General features: G+C 48.1%; 1 protein-coding gene across 1 annotated transcript in view; it reads left to right on the top strand.

Moving 5' to 3' along the window:
- GALNS (galactosamine (N-acetyl)-6-sulfatase) overlaps nt 1-20,635 on the top strand; it is a 61,683-nt gene that overhangs the window by 30,618 nt on the left and 10,430 nt on the right. The window contains exon 12 of the mRNA XM_054389574.1: nt 13,808-13,929. Coding sequence (XP_054245549.1) covers nt 13,808-13,929 — 122 coding nt within the window. The remainder of the gene's footprint in view (nt 1-13,807; nt 13,930-20,635) is intronic.

The raw sequence follows: 20,635 nt of genomic DNA, 5'->3' as shown, positions 1-20,635 counted from the left end.
GCCTCAGACTTGGGGACTAGACTCTGGGGCATTTCTGTAATGGCAGGTTCACACATGTGCCTTGCTGATGATACCTTCAGACAGGAACTAAATGCATTATGGCACAGCTCTCAGCAGTAGTGACAGCAGGCTGGCATCGGGGAGGGATTGCTTGTATGATTCTATTTTTTATTATGTCTTTTGTTGTTGTTGTTCTTTAACTTATGGTGGGTCCTCAAGGCATCACAGGTGCAGAAGTAAGTGCTGGTGACATTTGTGGATATAAAAGTACATAGTTTCTTTCATTGGGATGTCCTGGGGGTGAGAAGGAAGTGTCAGCTCCAAGGGAGTCATTTGCATTCAGGGCTGTAAATATGTGCAGTCGTCTTTTGAAGTCTGTAACGCTCCAGGAGTCAAAGTTTCTGGTTTACACCAAGTAAGAAGGAAAGGAAAGTTAGCTCTGGAAGTGCACTCTCTGTCTCAGTGCTTGTTTTGCATAGCTAAGATGAGACATTGCATTTTGTCTAGGTCAGTATGGGTGTAAAATATCTGTTGCACAGAATGCACTGGGATCATCTCGGCCAAACTACCTGCAGTTAACGAGGAACATCTCCAACTAGATCAGGTTGCTCAGAGCCCCAGCAATCAAGCCTGACCTTGAATGTGTCCAGGGATGGAGCCTTCACCACCTCCCTGGGCAACTTGTTCCAGTGTTCTGCCACCCTCATAGTAAAGAGCTTCTTCCTAATGTCCAATCTAAATCTACCCTTCTCTAGTTTAAAGCCATTGCCCCTTGTCCTAGTGCTACATGCCCTTGTAAACAGTCCCTCCCCAGATTTCTTTTAGGTCCTTTTCAGGCTGCTCTAAGGTCTCCATGGAGCCTTGTTTTCTCCAGGCTGCAGCTCCAACTCTCTCAGCCTGAGAGGTGCACAAATATAAAGTCAGAGAATCATTAAAAGACTTCCAAGATCGTAGAGTCCAACCAGTAGCCCAGTACTGCCAGGTCACCACTAAACCATTTATCTCAGCACCACATACACATGGGCTTTGAAACCTCTCCAGAAGGGTGTATTCCACCACTGCCCTGAGCTTGCAGTGAGGGAGATTTTCCCTGTGTGAACGACAGAGTGTCTGGTCAGCAGGTTTGCTGATGGCACCAAACTGGGAGCCTTGGCTGATACAGCTGAAGGCTGTGCAGCCATCGAGCAAGACTTGGACAGACTGAGAGCTGGGCACAGAGGAACCAAATGAGGTTCAACAAGGACAAGTGCAGAGTCCTGCATCTGGGGAGGAATAATAAACTGTACCAGTACAGATTAGGAGGTGATCTGCTGGAGAGCAGCCCTGTGAAGAGAGACCTGGGACTCCTGGTAGATAAGAAATTATCCATGGGACAGCAATGTGCCCTTGTGGCCAAGAAGGCCAGTGGGATCCTGGGGTGTATTAAGAAGAGTGTGTCCAGCAGATCCAGGGAGGTTCTCCTCCCCCTCTACTCTGCCCTGGTGAGACCTCATCTTGAGTACTGCATTCAGTTCTGGGCTTCCCAGTTTAGGAGGGACAGGGACTTGCTGGAGAGGATCCAGCAGAGGGCTGCGAGGATGATTAGGGGACTGGAGCACTGCCTGGTGAGGAGAGGCTGAGACCTGGGGCTTTTTAGTCTGGAAAAGAGAAGACTTAGAGGGGATTTAGTAAATGTTTATAAATACCTGAGGGCTGGGGGTCAGGAGGGAGGGGACAGGCTCTTCTCACTTGTTCCCTGTGATAGGACAAGGAGCAATGGATGTAAGCTGCAGCACAGGAGGTTCCACCTCAACACAAGGAGGAACTTTTACTGTAAGGGTCACAGAGCACTGGAACAGGCTGCCCAGAGAGGTTGTGGAGTCGTCTTCTCTGGAGACTTACAAGGCCCATCTGGATGCATTCCTCTGTGACCTGAGCTCGATTGTATGGTCCTGCTCTGGCAGGGGGGTTGGACTCGAAGATCTCTTTGGGTCCCTTCCAACCCCTGACATCCTGTGACCTGTGGTACATGTTGTATGGACACTCAGGTGCTTCCAGGAACATGCTCAGCAGCCTGTGCATGGAAGACCCTGCCACACCACTGTCACAGAAGCAGAGAGGTACACTTGCACACCTAGCTGGGCAATAAATACACATCACCATTGATCAGAGTTACTTGTACCTGTCTGAGTGTGTGGGTAGCAGTGATAATGGGCACCGGTTCCTCGTTTCAAAGACTCTCCTCCTGTGAGCAGTGGCAGTGGTGCAATTAAGGCATATTTGTTTCTTTCTAAGTCTTTAGGGACTGTCTGATAAAAGTCAGCAATTCCACTGTACCTCAGAGGGGGGGCTGATTAAAAATTCACTGGCTTTCCTGCCACATGCATCACCTCTGGTTGATGTGGGTAAGACTGGAGCGCCTTAGTGGACACAGCAGCCATTAACAACATGCCAAGGAAGCTGAGGCTGAGGTTTGTTCTGATTCTCCTGATGTCCTCAAGCCTTTAATGACAAGCCTTGCAAGTTTGAAACAAGAAATAAATCAAGGCAGGTCAGTTCCACAGCTCTGTGAGGCTTGGTTTAGGAGTTTTGGAATCGTAGCTGGTGATACAGTCACCTCTTTCAGGGAGTGGTGTTCTCAGCTGTGTTGATATTGGAATCCAGAGGGCCAATTTGTTTGCTAATTTAATTTGAAAAATGAAATACACACAGGTCTGTGGTATTAGGAATTATGACTGCTGTTGGCAAGTTTGCTGTTCAATAACTTTGATATCCCATCCTGCTAGAACTTCAGGTGATAGGGCCTTGTTAATTGTATGATCTGTGACATGATTGGACTTGATTATCTTAAGGATCACAGAACCCCAGCATGGTGAGGGGTGGAAGGGACCTCCGGAGATCATCATGTCCAACCCTCCCGCTAAAGGAGAGTCACCCACAGCAGGTTGGCCAGGATCACAATGTCCAGCTGGACTTGGAATCTCTCCAGAGAAAAAGACTCCACAATGTCTCTAGGTAGCCTACTCCAGGGCTCCAGCACCCTCACAGCAAGGGATTTTCTCCTCCTGTTCAGATGGAACCTCCTGGGTTCCAGTTTGTGCCTGTTGCTCCTTGTCCTGTCACTGGGCACTACTGAGAAGAGTCTGGCCCCAGCCTCTTGCCCCTCACCCTTTAGCTCTTGCTGAGCATTGAGCAGATCCCCTCTCAGGCTGCTCTTCTCCAGGCTAAACAGCCCCGGGTCTCTCAGCCCTTCATCCTCACAGAGATGCTCCAGGCCCCTCAGCATCTTTGGTAGGCTCCACTGGACTCATTCCAGTAGTTCCTTGTCTCTCTTGGACTGGAGAGCCCAGAACTGGATGGAGTACTCCAGCTGTGGCCTCCCTGGGGCAGAGTAGAGAGAAGGGAGACCCTCCAGAACTTAGGTCTTTCCTGACCTAAGTTATTCTATGGGTCCTTACTTGATTGTGAATCAAATGTGCTGATTTATTAAAGCTTCAGTTATAAAACTGTCTCTCTCTGGAGGTCCAAACTCAGACCTGGAATGAAGAAATGTCTCTGGTTGGCATGTCAGCCATTTGAAAGAGGTCTGAACTTGGCTGCAAATTCGTAAGGGGTTTGTTTTCTGGGTAGCTGAGTATGATTTTGACAGATCCATGGCATATTTTAGCCAAACCTCCTTCTGCTTCCAGAATTCCCTCGTTATTTGGCAGCATGGGAAAGCATTGATACAGAAAACTTGTCCTGCTTTTAATCCACACTTTGCATTTTTTGTTTGACTTTTAGATGAGATTATTGCACTAAAGCAGCCAGAGCTGTGTTTTCATGCTGATATGGGGAAATGTGGAACTGATGCATGTCCTGGGTTTGTTTAGGATGAGAGTCTGGAGTTCTGCGTCCAGCTCTGGAGCCCTCCATACGGGAAGGACATGGACTTGATAGAGCCAGTCCAGAGGAGGGCCATGAAAATGATCAGGGGGTTGGAATACCTCTGCTACAATGACAGGCTGAGGGAGCTGGGGTTGTTCAGCCTGGAGTAGAGGAGGCTCTGGGGAGACCTTCTGGTGGCCTGCCGGTACCTGAAGGGGGCTACAAGAAGGGTGGAAAGGGACTGTTCACAAAGGCCTGCAGTGATAGGATGAGAGGCAGTGGCTTCAAACTAGACAAGAGCAGATTTAGACTGGATGTTAGGAAGTTCTTTAGCATGAGGGTGGTGGAATACTGGAACAGGTTGCGCAAGGAGGCAGCTCAGGCCTCATCCCTGGAGATACTCAAGATGAGGCTCAACAAGGCTCTTGGCAACCTAATCTAGTTGAGGGTGTCCCTGCTTACTGCAGAGGGGGTTGGACTAAATGACCTTTGCAGGTCCCTTCCAACCCAAACCATTCTGTGATTCTATGATTTTGGGTTTGGAGATTACCTAGAAAGAATGTGGGCAGTTTGGGGCCTCTAACCTGCAAAGCTCTGCCTTTGAATGTGGTCTAAGTTCGTTAAGTAATAACCTGTGTACAGACAAATAAAAATGTACCTGAGAGAAGCAGCTTCCAGAAAGCAAAGCCTAGGAAAGCAGAGCAGGGATCTGAATGCTCCTCTCCATATGGCACTTGGAATATTTACACTGGAAAGATCCCACACAGGCAGCACACAGGTTTACAGTCATCTTAGGCTCCCAGGACATTAACATTCCCTCATTGGCTTGCAGCCCCCACCTTATGGCCTGGGATTAACATGTGTCATCTTTCACCAAAGATGAAGTGTGCTGTTCTCTTCTTCCTCTTTTCTTTTTTTTTTCCAAGTTTCTTTGTTTGTTTTTTAACCCCCAAGCAATTTTTTTTTCTAGTCTGACTCTTCCAATAAACTCCTGTAATTCTGGAGGATAGCTTGATGCTGTCTTTTTCTGCTGGCTTGACTTGATTACTGAGGTAACTCACGTTCTTGAAGGGTTAGTCTCTTGGAAACATAAAGAGAAGGCTCACTCAAGTGGCAGGAAGCTTTCTGTGGGACATTTTTCCTCTAGATTGCTTATTTGGGTCTGTTTGTCTGGCTGCCATCTCCTTTCATATAGGTGGCTCATGTTTATGCATTCAAGAGAATCATAGAATGGTTTGGGTTGGAAGGGACCACCAAAGGTCATCTAGTCCAACCCCCTCTGCAATCAGCAGGGACACCCTCAACTAGATCAGGTTGCTCAGGGCCCTGTTGAGTCTCACCTTGAATATCTCTATGGAAGGGGCCTCAATTACCTTCATGGGCAACCTGTTCCAGTGTTCCACTACCCTCACAGTAAAGAGCTTGTTCCTAACAGCTAATCTAAATCTACTCTTCTCTAGAGGTGGTAAATGGGACAGAGATAGGTGAAAGGAAACTTGACCTGAAGAAAAAGGTTTTCAAACGCTAAAAAATTTTAAAACAGTTTGGTGGGGGGAGATAAAATCTTCCCCTTGCACCAGACCTGAGCCTCTGTTGCTCTGGGACTGGTGGGTGTCAGCACAGAAGCTCTTCCACCATCACTGATCACCTTTCTTCTTGTGTGAAAGTCAGCAGTTATGAGAACAGCCATGTGTGTGTTGGAGCACAGATAAGAAGTGGGGAGCTCTCTTGTATAGCATAAGACATGCAGGAATTCTGCTGGAAGTCTCTTGGGAAATGCTGTTCTTGTTGCTCTCATCATACTTTCAGCCTGTAAGCCATGTGTTTATGTCGTCAGATTTGACCTGATTTTAACCAAATTTGAGCTGATTGCAAAGTGCATGACAAAGAGCACAGGTAAACTTGATGTTTCTGCTGCATTGCTGCTGGTGCCCACAGGCACAATGCTGGGTGTGCTGCTTCTCATTCCTCAAGTACAAACCCCTGGAGTCTGCAGTGTTAGGAGTTGTTTTGACCACTGTATTTCATCTATATTTCATCAGAAGGAGAGAACTGAAAAGGAGAAAAAATGGCTGCTCTCCATGGATTTATCTGAGGACACAGAAGCACAGAACTGTTTAGGCTGGAAAAGACCAACTCGTCTAACTGTTACCCCAGCACTGCCAGGTCACCTCTAAACCATGCCTCTCACCACCTCTTCTACATGGCTTTGACACCCCTCTGGGGATGGCAACTCCACCACTGTCCTGGGCAGCCAAGGCCTGGCCTTGACAACCCTCAAGGAGAAGAAATTGTTCCTTATGTTCAACCTAAACCTCCCCTGGGCAACTTGAGGCCATTTCCTCTTGTCTTATAGCTTGTTCCTTGGGAGAAGAGACCAACACCCACCTGGCTGCAGCCTCTGTTCAGGGAGGTGTAGAGAGCCAGAAGGTCTCCCCTCAGCCTCCTTTACTCCAGGCTGAGCACCCCGAGTTCCCTCAGCTGCTTCTCACAAGACTTGTGCTCTAGACCCTTCACCAGCTTTGTTGCCCTTCTCTGGACCTGCTCTAGCACCTCAGTGTCCTTCTTGGAGTGAGGGGCCCAAAACCAAACCCATTATTAGAGGTGTGGCCTCTCTGGTGCCCAGTACAGGGGGATAATCCCTTCCCTGGTCCTGCTGATCCAGGCCAGGCTGCTGGTGGTCTTCTGTTCCACCTGGGCACAGGCTGGCTGCTGATGAACATCCCTAGGTCCTTTTCCACCAGGCAGTTTCCAGCCACTCTGCCTCGAGTGTTCACAGGGCACTTGGCCTTGATCCTTCAGGAGTTGCCTTATGTAATGGTTTGTGGAGGAGGCAGGAGTATGAGCCAGTAGGAGAAATTAAATTCCCTTCTCTTTGCCTACCATGGAGACTCCCCAGCAGAGAATAATTCTTGTGCCTTCTGAGAGCAGTGAGGCATGAAGGGGGAAAAATTATTAGGAGGAAAATGTGGAATGCACCCTTTGGTTGGAGAGTGGCTGATAACATCAACCTTGCTGCTGTCAGCTGAGTATCCTCTTAGTGGTCTTCGTAAGAGCTCCTGTGTCTTTAAATGATTGCTGTGGGTGCCTGCCAGCAGCCCCTATTGTTTTAGTGTGAAATGCCAAAGGGGTTACTCCTGTCTGATTGCCCTTCTCCTCCACGGGAGGAGATCGATAAAGCCTTTGCTGTGAAGGGAGGGATGTGAAGTCAAGTAGAACCTTGCAAATAATGGCATTTGATTGTGGTCCTCTGAGCATATGAGGTAGCCATTGATCGCTTCTGCTTGAGAGCTGCTGGAGGCTGGCTGATCTGCCCATCTTCTGGGGGCTCTTCCAGACAGTTAACACATTAGATGCAATTTTTGTTCAAGGAGGTTGAAGCTTGGAAAGTCACACTTTCAGGTGTCTGTCTGTTCAGAGGAGGGCCATGAAGGTGATCTAAGGGGTGGAACTTATCTGCTATGAGGCCAGGCTGTGAGAGAGTTGGGAATGCTCAGTCTGAAGAACAGAAGGCTTTAGGGAGACCTTAGAGCAGCCTTCCAGTATTTGAAGGGGCCTCCAGGAAAGCTGGAGAAGCACTCATTACAAAGGCATGGAGTGACAGGATGAGGGGTGATAGCTTCAAACTGGAAGAAGCTGGATTTAGATTAGACATTAGGAAGAAATTCTTCCCCTTGAGGGTGGTGAGGCACTGGAACAGGTTGCCCAGAGAAGTTGTGGAGGCTCCACATGTGGAAGTATTAAAAGGAAGGCTGGATGGGACCTTGAGCAGCCTGGTCTAGCAGAAGGTGTCACTGTCCATGGCAGAGGGCTTGGAACTAGATGATCTTTAAGGTCCCTTCCAACCCAAACCAGTCTGTGATTCTATGATTTTCTGATTCATTGCTCCAGTTTGGGAAGCCTTGGCTGGCCAGGAAATCAGGAATGGCCACTTACTAGTGCTGTGGCAAACAGCAAGGAGTGACATTCCTGGCGTTAATCAACTGCTGTTCTTTTTCTCCTTCCAACATCAATCCAGTTTTGCTTCTCTGGTTTTCATGTGGTGGAAGGAGGAGACATGAGCAGGAGACACAGCCCAGATTTGCTGCACCACTACCAAAATCTGCAGGCACTTGTCAGGTCAGAAGGCTCTGGGCTGGCGCCAGGGTGACGAATTGCCAGAGGGCTCACGTTAACACAAGTGGTGATTCCATCACTTGGCACGGAGCCTGAGCTGACAACCAACTGTATTTGTCTCATGTCTCTATTGACAGAGCATCTGTGGTCCATTTGCTCTGGAAATTAAAGCATAAGCTGTGCAACCAACAGCCACTAGCTCTTCAGAAGGGAAAAACAATCCAGGTTAGACGCTTGCTGGGGAGCAGGACAGAAAGATGTGCTTGCTCAAAGGGTTTACTCAATGGGGTTATGGAGGGAAGAAAAAGGATTGCTGGAAAGAAAAGCAGAGGATGACTGTATCAAAAGATGCATGGGTTCAGGGAAGTAAGACCCTGCCTGGAGTACCACATCCAGCTCTGGAGCCCTCAACACAAGAAGGACATGGATCTCTTGGAGAGGGTCCAGAGGAAGGCCACAAGTATGATCAGAGACCTAGAGCCACCTCTCCTATGAGGACATGCTGAGGGAGTTGAGTCTCTTCAGCCTGGAGAAGAGAAGGGAGTGTGGAGACCTAATAGCAGCTTTCCAGACCTGAAGGGGGCACCAGGAGAGCTGGAGAGGGACTTCTTATAAGGACACGTGGTGACAGGATGAGGAGTAATGGTTTTAACCTAGAGCAGAATAGATTCAGATTGGGCATTAAGAAGAAGCTCTTTACTGTGAGGGTGGTGAGGTGCTGGAATGGGTTGCCCAAAGAAGTTGTGGACAGCTCAACCCTGGAAGTTTTTAAGACCAGGCTGGATGAGGCTTTGAGCAACTTGGTCTAGTGAGAGGTGTGCCTGCCCATGCCAAGGGGGTTGGAACTTGATGATCTGTGAAGGTCCTTTCCAACTCAATCCATCCTATGATTCTAGGAATTTTCTCTTGCAGCAACCAGGTCTGTGCAGTGTTACAAACACTGAGCTGGTGCAAGAGGCCGGGTGCAGGAGATGAGCTATTTCTGGTTGCTATCTGATGCTCTTTTGTGGGCTCCATTAGAAGGGACAGAGCTGATTTTCATGCTTCTATAACTGAGGAGAAAAGCTCCAAGAATTTGCTTAAACACAAGGAGTGACCTTTTTACTTTGATCAGGGTTGCCTTTATAAATGCAAATCCCCTTGGATAGCAGCACAGGGTCAAATATTCTGTGTGTGCTGTAAGTGGCTATTGATCCCCTGAGTATTGTTATTAGCAGTGTGACAAGTAAATAGTTTAAAGGAAATAATGGCAGCTGAAGTGGTGGTTGATTTGGGGTTTGTTGTCCTGGTGGACAGAGCAGGCAGAACTGCCTCTTTGCTCTTCGCCACCTGCAGTGCTGGGTCCAGCTCTGGAGTCCACAGCACAGGAGAGACATGGAGCTGTTGGTGTGGAGCCAGAGGAGGCCACAGCAGTGATCCAAGGGCTGGAACCTCTCTGCTGTCAGGACAGAATGAGAGAGTTTGGGTTGTTCGGCCTGGGGAAGAAATGGCTGCAGGGAGACCTTCTTGTGGCCTTTCAGTACTTGCAGAGGCTGATCAGAAAGCTGGGGACAGACTTTTGAGCTGGGCCTGTTGTGACTGGACAAAGGGTGATGGTCTGAACTGAAAGAGAGATTTAGACTGGATAGAAAGAAGAAATGTTTTCCACTGAAAGTGGTGAGACCCTGGCCCAGGTTGCCCAGAGAGGTGGTAGAAGCCTCATCCCTGGAACCATTGCAGGTCAGGTTGTTGGGGTTCTAAACAACCTGCTCTAGTTGCAGATGTCCCTGCTGACTGCAGTGGGGTTGGACTGGATGACCTTGAAAGGTCCCTTCCCACCCAAACCATTCTGTGATATTGTCCAGTGACAGAGCAAGGGGCAATGGGTACTGAGCACAGGAAATTTCACTTGAACCAAAGAGAAAACTTCTTTGCTCTAAGGGTCTTGGAGCACTGGAGCAGGCTGCCCAGAGAGATTGTGGAGTCTCATCTCTGGAGGCTTTCAGTACCCACCTGGATGTCTTCCTGTGCAACCTGATGTAGGTGTACCTGCATTAGCAAGGGGTTTGGACTAGATGGGCTCCGGAGACCCTTTTCAACCCCTACTATTCTGTGATAGCACAGCTTCATTTGGGGGTAAAGTTGCCATCTTGTTGGCAATGCCAGAGAGCTGAAGCTGGTCCATGGCAACAGAACTGGGGAGAGCTCCACTACAGCCCACAGAATGATGTGGCTTTTGCTCCAGCTAAGAACCTGGCACATCTGCATTTAGAATCCCAGGACTGTTTTAGTTGGAAGAGACCTTTCAGATCAGCAAGTAATTTATTAAAGCCTGAAGTGCTCATGGGGTGTGTGGAACATGTACTCAGCTCAGGCCTCTACAAGAAAAAAAGTTGTGTTTAATGAAGAGCCAGAAGCGGTCCAAAGTGGTGACATGATTTAAGATGATTCTGTTTGGGTAGCAGAACTGGAGGGCAGCTTCTGCTCTCTTATCCCTGACCTACTCAAGGAGCTCTGCCATATCCATCTGCCCCAGCTTCAGTATTGCACATGACAAAATGTTCACCCTTTCCAAGCCACCAGAGGCATCATCCAGATGCTTCAACGTATGGATTGTCTTGTCTTTAATACCTCCCAAATCTCAAGCAGATCTAATCAGTACTGGTTTTGCTCCAGCAAAGTAAAGCAACCCAGAGTTGGAGATTCCAGAGTTTCAGTTCCCTGGCATAGCTGATTTATTTTTTTTTTTTTTCATCCTGAGAAGTGAAGATGCTTTGAACTTCCAGAGCAGAATGAGGCAGAGTTGTGGAGGATAAGTTCAATATTCCTCTGTGTCAAAGGGACAGAAATCCCCTCGAGCTGTGTCTGTCATCTGATGCAGGACAATGCCTTGACCAGGGGGCTGAGGATGGAATTTTTCCTCCTTTGTTGATGAGCAGGTAGAAAATATTTGAAACTCTCTCTCTGTAGGTTGAATATTTGCAGTCACACAGATATAAAAAAATAATAACAGTTTATTTGTGGAGATAAAGTTGAAAGGGCTTAGAAATTGAAAAGGTGGTTTCAGCCCTTTTTTAAAGAGAGTTATTTATCAATGTCATCGAACACAATGCTGGATATTTATATTTATTTTATTCTTCCACCAGTAGACCACTTCTGAAGAGGGCATTGAGTGCTTAGATTAGACAGACAGCTGTTGGCTAGTGGCATCAGGCAAATTGTCCCAGCATTTTTATTTTTTTTTTCCTGGGATTCTCTGGGCTGAAGCATCAGCTACAAGGATTTTACAAGAAACAAAAGATAAAATGTAAACAGAGCAGCATATAAACAAATACCCACCAGACTTAATTCTCCCCTCACACTAAAGCATTTGCAACTGAAGAGCATTGTAGCAATTAGCAGGCTCTTAATTAAATTGCTTGTTTGATTTGCATCCAAATTCTAATTTGGATGTTATGTTGGCTTTGATACCTTTTCATTAACTGATCCTTTTGAGGAAGGGGAAAAAAAAAAAAGATATTTTTTTTTTCTTCCTCCCCTCACTGTGTGTTTGGGAGGCCTTTGGCATCACAAGGTGGCAAGGTCAATCATTTCTGTATCCATTTAGAGGCCATTATTGGTAGGTCACTACAACCTATCAAGCAACTCTCTTATTTTTCCAGTCAGTGATTCAGGAATCTATAGCTGGGTGCAGATAAATGGGATTTCATGGGCTTCTAAACTTCTGGCTTTATTGAAAAGCAGAATATTAACTGCTCCACTGACCAGCTGCCCATTAAAAACGAGGGGGATATTTTTAGCAAATTGTTTGCCAATCAAATCCTACCAACATCTGTAGAGAGAGCCCTTTCAGTCAGCTTGCTTTATAAGCAAATCCAAAGCTGCTTTCCCACCTCCAGAGAAACATTCCCATTTACCTTCTCGCCGTGTCTCTGTCCGTGTCTCGGGGCGTCGGGAGCTATTGTGAGGAGCGCAGTGTGGGAGCTGGCATTCTAAACCCCAGCTTTAACAAGTCCATTTGGGCCTAGTCCTCGGTCTGCAGGGCTCCCTGCTTTATTGGCTCCTCACTCAATTTGGTGCTTTGCATGTTTTGCTGTTCCCAGGGTTTAAATGGGTTCTGTCAGCCCTCAGGTCTGCAGGCCAGGCTCTGGGTGACCTGCCTAATCATCAGCTGGGCTTTGGGAGCTGCAGCCTGGCATGGTGTGCAAGGGCAGATGCAGAGAGCTTTTTGCTCTGGACCTGTGGGCAGGCAGCTCACTCTGTCCCTCAGTGGCCACTGAGTTCTTTAACCCATTGCTGCTAGCAAAGGGAGAATCTCATTGCTTGTGTCTTCATGGCCACTGCTAGGAAGATCCCAGTTTCCAACCCCACAGGCTGGCTGTTAGTGACAAGAATGTCTCCAGACTAAATTCAGTCCTTTCAAGCCCCACTGCCATTCCCAAGTGAATGCCTCAATACTAGCTGCTGTGAATCAGGTCAAGAAATGCACTCCTTTCACACAATCCCAGCATGCTGGGGGCTGGAAGGAACCTTGTAGTCCCACTCCTCCCCCCCTAAAGGAGGGTCACCCACAGCAGGTTGCCTAGGATCACAATGTCCATCTGGGTTTGGAATACCTCCAAAGGAGACTCCACAGCCTCTCTGGGCAGCCTGCTCCAGGCTCCAGCACCCTGACAGCAAAGAACCTTCTTGTTCCTCCTGTTTGGATGGAACCTCCTGGGTTCCAGTTTGTGCCTGGTGCTTCTGGTCCTGTCACTGGGCACCACTGAAAAGAGTCTGGCCCCAGCCCCTTGCCCCCTGTTCTTTGTCTCTTGCTGAGCATTGTTCAGATCCTCTCTCAGGCTGCTTTCCTCCAGGCTAAACAGCCCCAGGTCTCTCAGCCTTTCCTCCTCACAGAGATGCTCCAGGCCCCTAAGCATTTTTGTAGCCTCCACTGGACTCTTTCCAGTAAGTCTCTGACTCTCTTAAACTGGAGAGCCCAGAACTGGACGCAGTCCTCCAGCTGTGGCCTCAATGGGGCAGAGCAGAGGATGAGGAGAGCCCCTCAACCTGCTGGCCACACTCTTCTGAATGCATCCCGGGAGACCCTTGTCCTTCTTGGCCACAAGGGCACATTGATGGCTCATGGGCAACTTGTTGTCCCCCAGCAGTCCCAGGTCCTTCTCTTCAGAGCTGCTTTCCAGCAGGTCAGCCCCTGATCTGTACTGGTACAGGGAGTTATTCCTCTCCAGGTGCAGGATTCTACACTTGCCCTGGTTGAAGTTCATGAGGTTCCTATCTGCCCATCTCTCCAGACTTCTTTAAAATTAACCAAATTTGCTTTGTTCTTCAGTGAAACATCCTTCAGATCTGGAGTCAGGGGCTGGCAAGCTGAGTTTTCAGGGAGGTTACCAGGTACCCTTTGCCTTTCAGGGTGGTGCCTGCTGGTTTGGCTGGATCATTTCCCTGGAACTGTTGCTTTTGGATCAGAACTGCCAAGTTCCCTGATCCTCTCTGTGTATTTCAGAGCCATAGAAACTAAAAAGAGAAGATACTTTCCACGTGGCTAATTTTTTTGAATAAATGGTTTCACCTCTTTGTCTTTTGGTTTGCTGTTTCATTAGAATGAATATTTTATGGGGATTACTTTTTTATAAGGCAGGAATGTAAGGCCTGCTCCAGCCTGATTTCAGAGCAATGCCAAGGTTGTCACCTTATTTTACCCCCTCAGATCACAATCTGTTTTGCAGACTGAAGTGGATTCTTGTTTGAAATGATCCTGGGGTTTTTGGCTATAGTGGAACAAGATGCAGAAGGAAGTGGCATCAACTAAAACGTTGCTGCTTCCCTGCTTCATCCTTAATGACCTTTCTCCTCTTCACCACAGGGCATCAATTTCTGTCCTGGCCAGAATGTCTCTGGAGTGACAACACACACAAAGGAGGAGCACACGACCCTGCCACTGCTTTTCCACCTGGGAAGGGACCCTGGAGAGAAGTACCCACTAAGGTGAGCAGTGAACTCTCAGCTTTGTGGAATTCTTTGGACTGTTTCTTGCAAGCTGGCCCAGAAAGCCATTACTGGTGAGAGTAGTGAAAAGAAAGGAGCAAAGCCTCATTCTAAATAGTCAGGTTAGATGGATGTACACGTGGCCATGGCTTGACTCACTGTTCTGTTGTCCTACAACCCCTGACAAAGGAGGCAAAACACTTTTGGGCAGGAGAGGACAGAGTGCAGGGCAGCTGTGGAATGAAGCAGTGCTGCTGGTGAATGTGTGTGTTGGAGCTGTGATTCTCTGTGTGTTTTGGGGTCAGGGAAGAAACATCTCGTGGTCTTTGCAGTGTTTTTCCCCCTTGTATTGGAATCTGTGGAAAGCAAACATGGTAACCTTCCCTTCTCCTCCCCCCTGCTAAAGGGGCTTCTCCAAAGGCTCTGTAGCAAGAGGACTTTCTGCTCAATCCTCTTCCATCCTTGAACTCTCCTGGCTGTCTGAATCCATTTTCCTATAAGCCTGCTCTTGTAACAGTTATCTCCAGCACACACCATGCCCTGAGAGATTTCTGTAAGGATTTATGTAGTCATCAACCAGCACAGCCCACCTATCAACTTCCCACCTCCAAAAAAGCTCCCAGGGTGTCCCCACCTCCCTCCCTCCTTCCTTCTCCTGATTGAGTTTTACCCTGCAGCACAGCCAGCTGCAAATGGGGGCAGGCAGAGCAGTGGCTTCAACTTGGAAAACGTGGAAATAAATAAAGAGGAAACTTAGTGCTGCTGTAGCTGGCAGCACAGAAATGGGTTTGTGCAGCAGCTTTACCAGAGGGATGTTTCCTGAGCTGACAGCACTGCAATTACTCAACTGTTTTAAATAATTGAGTGGCTACGCTCGCTCCATTACTTACAAAAGAACTGAGCCTGTGCTGTCCGCTAAGTGTTTTCACTAGAGGGAGAAGGGGAGGGAAAATATTTCCACTTCTCTCTCACTTAACAGCTGAGGACCCTAGAGGTGTGTTATGCAGGGTGGGAAGCTCTTCAGCTCTTGCTTTCTCTCACATTTCAGCACTAATGAATCCAGCAAACCTGCAGCTCTTGTGCTTTAAATTTGGCTCAGCGAAGCCTCACTGCTAAGTTGGGATTCCGGACGAGGCTGTGCCATGTTTGGTTTGACAACTGTTTTATTTTAGGAAGATGAGTGGATAGAAATGGCTGAGAGGGTTTGGGTTGCTCAGCCTGGAGAAGAGAAGGCTATACAGGGAGACCTTCTTGTGGCCTTGTGGGAATCAAAGGGCTGATAAGAAAGCTGGGGACAGGCATTTAGCAGAGCCTATTGTGGCAGGACAAGGAGTGATTGGTTTGAACCAAAAGAAGGGAGATTTAGACTGGATAGAAGGAAGGAATCTTTTACACTGTGGGTGGTGAGATCCTATCCCAGGTTTCCCAGAGAGGTGGAAGATGCCCCAACACTGGAACCATTCCAGGTCAGGTTGTCTGGGACTCTGAGCACTATGATCTAGTTGCAGATGTCCCTGCTGACTGCAGAGGGGTTGGACTAGATGGCCTTTAAAGGTCCCTTGCAACCTAAAGCATTCTGTGATTCTATGAAGTGACCTTTTTTTTTTTTTTTTTTCCCAAAATCAAATGACCAGGTAGCATTAAGTGAGCTGTAGTTTACCCTCTGAATTTGAAGGAGAGAAGCTCTTCCCTAAGCTCTTCCCTATCCCTGTTTGTAGGACACCAGCTTCCCTGTTATTCTGATATTCCTTACCACCCCCATGGATCAAGCCCTGAAATAAATTCCAGTGGTACATCTGCAATCGTTTCTCATATGGTCCCATTGATTTTTGGATGTTCACAAGCTGTTGCTTTGATTGAATTTTATGGCAAGATTATGACACGATTATGGAGAGCTGTGATGTCATTTAATATGCAGCCCCTGATAGAAAAAAGCCTCTTCTGAGTAAATCTTCCTTTCTGCAGCATGTTCTGCTGCTATTGTCTCCTCTCTGGTCACAATGGAAAACTCAGGGGAAGTGGGTCTCCTATATTGAATGAGGTAATTAAATTATCCTCATTTGTGGAGCTGTTAGTGTTGTCTATTTTTATTTAGCTTAATTATCCCCCTTGGCAGACAGCCCGGTGGGAGTCCCGACACTAATGCTTCTCAGAAGGGAATCCAGCATTCTCCTCCTCCAAGCATACATCTGTCTGTCCATGCATGCTGCCTGGGCTTGTAGCATGCAGTCAGAGAGTCATTGTTGTTGGAAAAGACCTTTAAGATCGTTGAGTCCAGCCATTCTCTAACTCTACCAAGTCTGCTGCTAAACCATGTCCCTCAGCACCACATCTCTGCATCTTTTAAACACCTTCAGGGATGGGGATTCAATCACCTCCCTGGGCAGTCCATTCCAGTGTTTGAGAACCCTTTCACTGAAGAAGTTTCTTCTAATGTCCAACCTAAACCTCCCCTACTGCAGCTTGAGGCTGTTTCCTCTCATCCTCTCACTTGCTCCTAGGGAGAAGAGACCAACCCCCACCTGCCTCCAACCTCCTTTCAGGGAGCTGTAGAGAGCCAGAAGGTCTCCCCTCAGCCTTCTCTTCTCCAGGCTGAACAACCCCAGCTCCCTCAGCTGCTTCTCATAAGACCTGTTCTCCAGAGCACTTGTGCTCCATCCCCAAGGTCTGAGTGTGTCCACAGCCCATGCTGGCCATGCCCTTCCTTTCACCCTCCTGCAGCCTGAGAGGAGCAGGGTGCATCATGGAGCTCTTTCCCAAAGTCAGCTCCTCTGGTTCATCATCATGTTGCCAAAACACTTAGAGAAATGCATGTTGCACCCCTGATTTATGGGTGCTTTTCCATCTTTTGTGTCATTTACCACTTTGCTTTGTTAATTGGTTTTACTGGTTTTCCTGCTGTGAAGGAGCAGCATGGCACCCCCACACCCTCATCTTTTATTTCATTTGTTCCTTATTCCATGCAGCCTGTTCTTCATAAAATGAATTTAATAAGCAGTCATATCTCTTCATTTGCATTGGTTTGGAGTGAGGTCATTTGCAAAATCACCAGGAAGAGGTTTCATTGCTTTATGAAGGTCAGGCATCATACACACCTCCAGAGAGATTTCCTGCTTAGATGTTTGGGCTCCCTTTGGGATTCTAAGGGAAGCTTGGGGAAGACCTTCTGGCTCTTAACAGCTCCCTGAAAGGAGGTTGGAACCAGGTGGGGGCTGGTCTCTTCTCTCAAGGAATAAGTAACAGGACAAGAGGAAACAGCCTCCAGTTGCACCAGGGAAAGTTTAGATTGGACATGAGTAACAATTTCTTCCCTCTTGAGGGTTGTCAAGGCCTCAACCAGGCTGCCCAGGGCAATGGGCAGGAGGGTTTTCAAATCTCTGGAGATGTGATGCTGAGGGTCATGGTTAATGGTGACCTGGCAGTGCTGGGTTAGTGGTTGGACTCTATGATCTTGGAGGTGTTTTCCAACCAAAACAATTTTGTGATTCTATGATAAGAGATCTCAGAGCCAGGGAATCCTAGAAATCAATCAGCTCAGTCAGCAGCAGCAACACTCTTGACTTGCAGGGTGGTTAACCCTCATTTGAAACGTCTTTGGGTTGTGACACTGCACACAAGGTCCTGCATGACACCAAGAGGCTTTTCCAAGGCCACGGTTTCAGCTCATCTCATAATACAGGGGTTAGCCTTTTCAGTCTGCACTGGAGAGCTGGATGCTGAAGGGGTCTCTGAAGATACAAGTCCTTCAAGATCCAGAAACAGCACATAAAGTGTTCAGTTCCATTGGCTTCATGGTGAAGCAGGACAAGTTCTTCCTCTTCCTGTCACAGCTCGCTGCATTTCCTGGAGCTTGCCTGCAAACAATATCAACAAAAGCTTGTCTCCCACAGGAGCACTTTTCAGGCAGTGGAAAAACTGGTCAGGCAATTACAGGCAGGTCCTGTCATCATGTTGAGGACAGTCTGGCAGTTCTGAGCCATATGGCACCCTGCACTTAGGTTCTCTTCATGTAAGGCTGTGCATGCATCCTTACCCATGTCTGACTCGTGGAACAGACCTTCCCCACAGGGTTGTGACTGTTTCCTCCTGCTGTTGCCCCTCTGGTTTTGGCTGGACTACCTCCAGCACCCCAGCTGCTGCCAAGGGACACAGTTGCATTTGCCAATTTGCCTTGAAAGGTAGTTATTGATATTTCTGGACTAAAACTTCACCACAGCAATCCAACAGCCCCACAAACTTTGCATTTTGTTTGCATTTTTCATAGCAGTGCCAAATGCATGTTGAGTTCTCACATTACTGCATCCCCAGCAGCATGGGGAGCAGGTGGAGGGAGGGCATTCTGCCCCTTTGCTCTGCTGAGACCCCACCTGCAGTGCTGGGGCCAGCTCTGGAGTCCTCAGCACAGGAGAGAGATGGACCTGTTGGAGCAGGGCCAGAGGAGGCCACAGCAATGATGCCAGGGCTGGAAAGTCCTACTGTGAGGCCAAGGCTGAGAGAGTTGAGGTTGTTCAGCCTGGAGAAGTGAAGGCTCCAGGGAACCCTTCTGGTGGCCTTGCAGTGCTTCAAGGGGCTGATCAGAAAGCTGGGGACAGACTTTTGAGCTGGGCCTGTTGTGACAGGACAAGGGGTGATGGTTTGAACTAGAAGAGGGAGATTTAGACTGGATAGAAGGAAGAAATGTTTTCCACTGGAAGTGGTGAGACCCTGGCCCAGGTTGCCTGTAGAGGTGGGAGATGCCCCGTCCTTGGAGCCGCTGCAGGTCAGGTTGTGTGGGGCTCTGAGCAACCTGCTGTAGTTGCAGATGTCCCTGATTGCAGGGTGGTTGGACTAGATGACATTTAAGGGTCCCTTCCAACCCAAACCATTCTGTGAGTCTCTGTTATTTACATCATCACATCAACAGACTGGATGAGCAAGATCCCTCTCTTATAGCTGATCGTGAGGATGGACATGGTCAGTGCTGGCATCAAATACATTTACAATCCAGTTCTTATTCCTTCTGTCCTGGAAGGGGGACTCTCCTGAGAACTTCAGGTCCCTGGGATCTTCTGAGTGAAACTTGGCACCACAGGACCAGCTCAACACCTACATGGCTGCAGGATGAAGTGGGGCATGAGCATGCCTGTAGGTAGCGATGAGTCAAAATTGGCATCTGCAGGGATGGACCTGCAATACCAGCATATAGATGGACAGAATATTTCAGAGGAGTGTGTTTTTTGGTAAATAATCTTTCTTCTGTTTGCCAGAAATGGTGGTGTAACTGCAGTTAGAGAAGTGTCACCTTCTTATCTGGTCGTTGTGGAGTGAACCGTTGGTGTCTTTTGTCATCCAAGAGATTGTCTTAGATCCCTGTCGGCTGTGGGATAGGTGATGTCTTTTTTTTTTTTTATAGCTCTCAGCTTTAAAATACCAATAAGATGATGTGTTAAGCAGCAGAAGCACAAAGCAGAAGCAGCTCTTTTTAGTATTTGATTTCCTCCCCTGATGCAGTTACTGGGTGTAGGGAGATGCGCTTCCTCAGGCTGCGGGGTGCCCTTGTTACCAAATGGTATCCAAATGCAGAACTAAAAGATCTGATAGGGCTGCTGCTTTACTGCAGCCTCTTCTGTGTGGGCTGTCATTTGTCTGCTCAGTACCACACAGGCAACTGACTTGGTTCTCCGTTCAAACCGTAGGTGGCAAATTCAGTGACATTATCTGTTGGTAACATCTTTTATGACCCAAGCCACAGAGCAGTTCATACAAGGCCTTTGCTGAAAGACTTCCTTGCCAGGCAGGAAGAACACAAGGGATAATAGAGGGCAAAAACTGGCACAGCTTAAAATACAGCTAAGAAAATACCTGCCCTGTACTAGTGAGGACACCGATGAAGTATTGTGTCCAGTTCTGGGCTCCCCAGTTCAAGAGAGACAAGGAACTACTAAAAAGAGTCCAGTGGAAGCTACAAAGATGCTGAGGGCCCTGGAGCATCTCTGTGAGGAGGAAAGGCTGAGAGAGCTGGGACTCTTTAGCCTGGAGAAGAGCAGCCTGAGAGGGGATCTGCTCAATGCTCAGCAAGAGCTAAAGGGTGAGGGGCAAGAGGTTGGGGCCAGACTCTTTTCAGTGGTACCCAGCAACAGGACAAGGGGCAAACTGTAACCCAGGAGGTTCCTCCTGAACAGGAGGAGACAATTCTTTCCTGTGAGGGTGCTGGAGCCCTGGAGCAGACTGCCCAGAGAGGTTGTGGAGTCTCCTTCTCTGGAAAGATTGCAAACCCAGCATTGTGATCCTGGGCAACCTACTGTGGGTGACCCTGCTTTAGCAGGTCTAGACTAGATGATCTCTAGAGCTCCCTTCCAACCCCATCCACACTTGTATTCTAGTTTTTTATGACTGCAAGATGAAACTGAAGCTCTAGCGCCTGCTACCTCCAACCGTGCATTTCAGCACAGGGCACTGTGGGGTTAACAGCAGAGCAGGTTCTGCTGGAGATGTTTGGTGAGGGAGGAGATGGGAACAGCTTGCAAAGGCACAATTACACTAAATGAAGGAAGCCCAGGCCACACCTGTGCCTGGGACCCTGTGCTCACAATCCAGCCCTGATTGGATCTCCAGGGACTTCCCGGAGGTAAAGTGTCAATTAGTGTAACGACCCTGGACCTTGTCCACTCCCTCCGCTCATTCCGAGTGCGGAATTTATTCCTCGTACGCTGGGGGATCTCTTCTT

This window comes from Indicator indicator, chromosome 19 (genome assembly GCF_027791375.1).
Source record: "Indicator indicator isolate 239-I01 chromosome 19, UM_Iind_1.1, whole genome shotgun sequence".
Taxonomy (NCBI): domain Eukaryota; kingdom Metazoa; phylum Chordata; class Aves; order Piciformes; family Indicatoridae; genus Indicator; species Indicator indicator.
This window is presented reverse-complemented; position numbering and strand designations above follow the sequence as displayed.